The following is a 6,061-nucleotide window of genomic DNA, read 5'->3' as shown; positions in this document are numbered from 1 at the left end:
AATGGAAAAAATGCTTTGACAAGTGGTTCGAACGCATGCAAAAGTGTACAGATCATAAAGGAGAATATTTTGAAAAACAATAAATGACAAATTATTGTTTTTTTATTATTAGGCTCAAAATATAAATAGTGACCCTCGTAAATCATCTCTTGTCAGTACTAGAAACCCTTCTAACTCATGTGCATCGAACGAGACAAATATGACAATTTTGCGGTTCAGATTTTGTTCTTGTATTAATCGAAATAACAGATTTGGTTTGTGTAATCGATCTAACATAAGTTGTGCAATCTCTTCCGAATGTTCAGCGTCTGATATGATGACCGAATAAAACATATTATGAAAAGCAGCGGCATTTCGAAAATCAATCATTAGATGGGGAATCGATTGGACGATTAAAATACGCGAAGCAAGTTTTAAGATGCCCATTGATAACTTCCATTACAAAATCTGACTTTAATTACTAATCGCGAATTATTACCAAGCTTATCGCTTAGTTGATTTTCACCAGGTGGAATGATATGTGGCACTTTGACCACAAATCCCTTACATTCCAAATATTTTTTAATGTCACGAAAACCTCTGTCAACAACAAATACATCGCCGTTGTGAAATCTATAACGTACCTCAGTCATCTTCTCCATAATTTTTCGCATGATGCTTGCATCATTTTCAGTAACCTTGAAACGTCTATGATATATTCATTAAGAGCAGCACATGTCATAGGTTTTATTAAAGGACGTTGTTTGTGCATACTATAGCAGGATCTTTGAAAAACATTGTTCAAACTTTTATGTATATAAACATAAGTGCCATCCCATATTGTTATTAAAGACGTTTGTTTAGGAAGCAGTAGCTTCCCAGTAAGCAAGAAACATTTTGAAACTTTTCGACAACGTTATAACAATGTTACAACGTTGCTGAAATGTTTCAAAGTGTTTCTTGCTTACTGGGTTACAGGACATATTCGTACGTTTTTCAAGTATTTGATTTCTGCTTAAGGGGATGCTGGAGTGACGGTCGAAGTTAATCAAAGTCGATAGTACAGACTTTTTTACATTCCAAATTCGATAATAGTGACATCTTTCATTCATTTCTTATACTTATCTATATCGTTGTGTCTCGCTCAAACGCATTCATCTGTCCTTATCTGACATATTGCAACGCCATCTCTTAGAAAGAGATCAACTAAAATACTGCACGGTTTCATAGCTTCACGTCAATTTTATTCGTAGTATACGAACGAAATTTTTGGCGACTCTTTTCTCTTGTACCAAAGCCCCTACATCGTTTCTAAAAGCATAGGATTGTTGTTCAAGGTTTTCTGTAGGCTGCTGGCTACTTATTTTAAACGGGTAAAATCTGAAACTCTTATATGCAGCACATATTGTGACGAGTTGACTGCAAGAGCCGGTGACAAAACTACAATTTTTAATTTTCTTTCATTTTTCGCATTACATTGTAGCTGGCAGCCTGTGTTGTTGTCGATACTTTAATTGTGGAGAAGGACTTTTCAATCCATAAACACAATTAAGAGAAAAGAGTCTTTAAAAATTGATGTGGTAAAACAGGACACTCCAGCATCCCCTTAAATGTGAAAATCCCAAATATTGAAGTGTAAAGTCCGTCGCAATTGCATTTCGTACATTTTTCATCGCTCTGTAGTACTACATTTACCATTTACGAAAATATGAGCAAGATTTTGGCTTGCTATGTTCTGTTCTTAGTTTTGCAAGATAAATGGCAAGCGCACATTCAGTGTGACGCTGTTCACTGTGTCATAAAAATGGCAGTTTATTTAACAATCGCGAGAAGTTTTCTTTATTTAACCTAGTTTAATGCTCCACAACAGTATCCTCTATATCTTCAAAATAATCGAAGTTTACTGTTGAACGTTGTTGTTTAATAATCTGGTTACTTAACAAATCGATCATATCAGTTACTTGGTCCGCCGTAAAAACTTGGGTTGTTTTATAATAATAGGAACCTCTGTCCACAAGTATTTATTGTGATGGTCACACACGTGCGCCTCTGCAGGAATATAAAAGCGAAAATCTTTCGCAACCTGAGTGCGAGTGTTCTCCGACACACGATGTCGACCTGTGGGACAACCAAATATACACTTTTTTTGACTGCAAGATGCCCTACTAATGTCCAATTTGAAAAAGAGGCTGCGGTTCAATGTTTTTAACTGTAACGTTTCCATCTCTCGTTTCAGTACGTTTTCTTTTATAATGGCACCAACAGGCATAACATATATATTTAAATGTGTTGAGTGGAGCTCTTGTGGAACTACTAGGCTCTTGTTCTAAAAAATCTAGCACTTCCCCAGCCAATAAATGTTTACGCGACTGATTTTTTAAATATTTTCCACATTGCCCACAGTGAATCTCATCGCGACCAGTAGCTGTTTCGGAGTGATTCCGTACCAAAGGCTGATTTACCCCGATTGGTACATTCGCCACTTGTCCATCTTCTCCCTCAGGGCGAACTCCAGGAGCATCGCCGTCATTACAAGCAAATCCGAATTTCTGTGACATGACGGCATGAATCGCGACCAGAGATTTAGCCAGATTAATAAACTGTACCAAATACATTTTAGATATTCAATGTTTTGGTACGTTACCGCCCTCACCGCAAGAAGGTGCCCTGGACGCAGAGAAATTGGATAAGACTAGTGGTATATGGTCATAATAGCGAACTTTGGATAGTTCTAACACTCACGAAACCTCTTCTATAAAGTTCGGCTTACGAAATTTTTGATTCTCTTTTGATACCTTGAAATTTTAGGCATGTCTCAAAGTTCCCTTACAGAAAAATACTATTAAGAATCAATATAGTTACTATTGGTATTCCAGTAGTTACGAGACTACTGAGACTCGTACTACTGAGACTCCAGTAGTTATTACTTAGACTCCAGTAGTTACTATTGAGACTCTAATAGTTACTATTGAGGCTCTAATAGTTATTATTATGACTCCAATAGTTTAAACTTCGGAGAACCTGAAAATAATTATTATAATAACGCCAGATTCAAGGGGAAAAATTGATACATAAATAAAATAAGTAAAGTAAATAAAAATCATTATTTGCATCATTATAAAATCACTGCCAGTTATGTTTTAATTATTTATTAATGAAATTAATTCCAAATTGGATCAAACACGAATAGTATTGCACCATAAAACGTTAATTAGATTATATTTTTCATTATAACATTTGTTATCATGAGATACACAACGCATGATGGAATGGGGGAAACGGTACCAAGATGATAAATGTTTATAACGAAAAATATATTCTAATTAACGTTTTATGGTGCAATATTGTTCGCATTTGATCCAGTTTGGAATTAATTTCATAAATAAATTATTGAAACATAACTAACAGTGATTTTTTTATAACGATGCGAATAAGGATTTTATTCACCTTTATATCAATGTACCAATTTTTTTTAGGTCTGGCGTTATAATAATGATTATTTTTTATTTTTACGAAAAGAAATACATAAGAAAACATAGAAATAAAATAATCCCCGAGTGGTCGCGCGAAACCTTCGAAAATTTGTGTACAATATATACTCGACTCCTTTTTATTGATCAATAGTAACTATTGACCAACAGTAACTATTGGCCAACAGTAACTATTGACCAACAGTAACTATTGGCCAACAATACTAACTATTAGCCAAATTACTATTGGCTATTTTACTATTTGTTAATAGTTTTTTTCCGTAAGGGTTGTTCATCCGGGGCCCAAATTCCCCTATAAAACTGGGCACAGTCCTTTGAAATAAATTTTCCGAACAACTTAATATTATTTAACAGACAATTAATTGAGGAAGCATATTATATAAGTGCAATGAAAAAAAAATGCTATATGAGGTTTGATTAGAAATACTTTAAAAGTTATAATATAATATAAGTTATAATATATAAACAGTTGTAATGGAACATGAAATAGAAAACAATAGGTTTTACATTGCGCAAAATATGGAACCGTATATTTCATGTATGGAAAGATGTGTTTATCTCGTGTGAATATTAACATCTTACTTACTATCTTTAAATGATCCAGTATCATTTCGATCTGTGTGTAAATATATGATATTCATTCAGCTCTGAGACAACAGCTACACTTAAAAAGATTATAACTGTTTTCATCTTCGAAAAACATAGTAACTGCCGTCAAAATGTCAATGTTTCGTCAAAATGCCACTAACATATTTTGTTTCAATATTTGTTCTTGGCTTATTTAGCAATAAAGCATACTTCATATAACTTTTTTTTTATTCCTGTATGTATATTTGTTAGATATAATACTCCCGCAAAGAGAAGTTGTCCACTAAATCCCGAAGCACCCTATATAAATATATACTATATGTATATGCGCGTGTGCGTTTATTAACGTATTTACATTAGACGTGATCGATCGATCAAGAAAAATCGTAAGAAAATTAAAAAGAAACATTTTGTATAAGTAAAACTCTATACTTTTATGTAAAAGTATCAAATTTTTTTAAAACGTACTTTTTATCAAACTGCAGATTGTTGAATGTACGTAATTTTAAGAATCATATACAGGGTGTCCTAAAAAGGTCGGAACACCTAAATATCTCGGGAAATATAAGTTTTACAGAAAAGTGTTTCAGACAAAAGTTATATGGTTTAAAAATATCTATTTACTGATCCTATCAGTTTGACCTTGGGTTGCGTAGCCAAGGTCAGGTCAAGGTTACATTGATTTTCTTAAATAGAACACCCTATTTTTGATTCAAGAATCTAATAGCTGATGTCGAGAGCTTTCCAAAACGCTGTAATGAAATATACAACATGATATTAGTCGCATGTTTGTGCAAAGAATTTTGAAGAAAATCAAGTTCCACCCGTATAAAATTCATCTGGTACAAGAGTTTAGCGAAGATGATTTTGATCGTCGTATGGAATTCTGCGACGTCATGATGAGAAAAACTGATGATGACCCCAATTTTGTTTTGAATGTAGTTTTTTCAGATGAAGCTACTTTTGAATTGAATGGTCTTGTCAATAGACATAACTGTAGATTCTGGTCTGACAACAATCCTCACTGGATGCTGGAAGATCACACGCAATACCCTCAAAAGTTGAACGTCTGTGTAGGTCTGTTGAATAATACATTGATCGGCCCATTTTTCATTGATGGAAATTGGAACTCTGTAAAGTATGAAGATATGCTGAGGAATGAAATAGTTCCAACAATCAGAGAGATTGTGAGAGATAACTTTGCTCATACATGGTTTCAGCAAGACGGTGCTGGACCGCATTATGGTAGAGGTGTACGAAATTTCTTAGACACGGAATTTTTCAACCGATGGATTGGAAGGAGAGGACAGATAGAGTGGCCACCACGTTCACCTGATTTATCACCGCTGATTGATTACTGATTGATTACTTCTTGTGGGGCTACCTGAAAGGCAAAGTGTATGCAACAAAACCAAGAAATTTAGAGGAACTTCGTCAAAGGATTATTGAAGAAGCTGCACTCATTACTCCAGAAATCCTCAGAAATGCCATATGCAGTTATTATGATCGAATAGCTCATTGTCAAACAGTAAATGGTGCACAATTCGAGCATTTAATATAATTACCTTGACTGTTTTTTTTCCGGCCGATCTCGCCTTGACTGGCTGGATCATGTCTAAAATTTGCCTTGACTGATTGGATCATGGTCATATCTTGCCTTGACTGGGTGGTTCGTGCTCATATCTTGGCTTGACTGGCTGGATCATGTCTAAAACTTGCCTTGACTGGCTGGATCATGGTCATATCTTGCCTTGACTGACTGGGTCATGTCTAAAATTTACCTTGACTGGCTGGTTCATGCTCATATCTTGTCTTGACTGGCCGAATCACAGACCTATCTTACCTTCATTGGCTGCATTTTTCTGCAATCTTTCTCCAAGCACAAAAGACATATCAATCCGCCTGGGCAACCTCCGCGTGGTATCACATATCTTGGGTAATGCTAGTGCCGGCGATACTGTAACTTTGAAGCATTATAACTTGAAAAGTACTTCATGAAAAAA

The 6,061-nt window shown here is 34.9% G+C and overlaps 1 protein-coding gene across 1 annotated transcript in view; it reads left to right on the top strand.

Annotated features, from left to right (window-relative positions):
• The window catches only part of LOC108764342 (zinc finger MYM-type protein 1), a 10,036-nt gene extending 7,345 nt beyond the window's left edge, over positions 1-2,691 (top strand). The window contains exon 4 of the mRNA XM_018512520.1: positions 2,600-2,691. Within this exon, the coding sequence (XP_018368022.1) occupies positions 2,600-2,691 (92 nt within the window). The remainder of the gene's footprint in view (positions 1-2,599) is intronic.
• Positions 2,692-6,061: the final 3,370 nt, after the last annotated feature.

This window comes from Trachymyrmex cornetzi, unplaced genomic scaffold, assembly GCF_001594075.2.
Source record: "Trachymyrmex cornetzi isolate Tcor2-1 unplaced genomic scaffold, Tcor1.1 scaffold413, whole genome shotgun sequence".
In the NCBI taxonomy this organism is placed as follows: Eukaryota; Metazoa; Arthropoda; class Insecta; order Hymenoptera; family Formicidae; genus Trachymyrmex; species Trachymyrmex cornetzi.
This window is presented reverse-complemented; position numbering and strand designations above follow the sequence as displayed.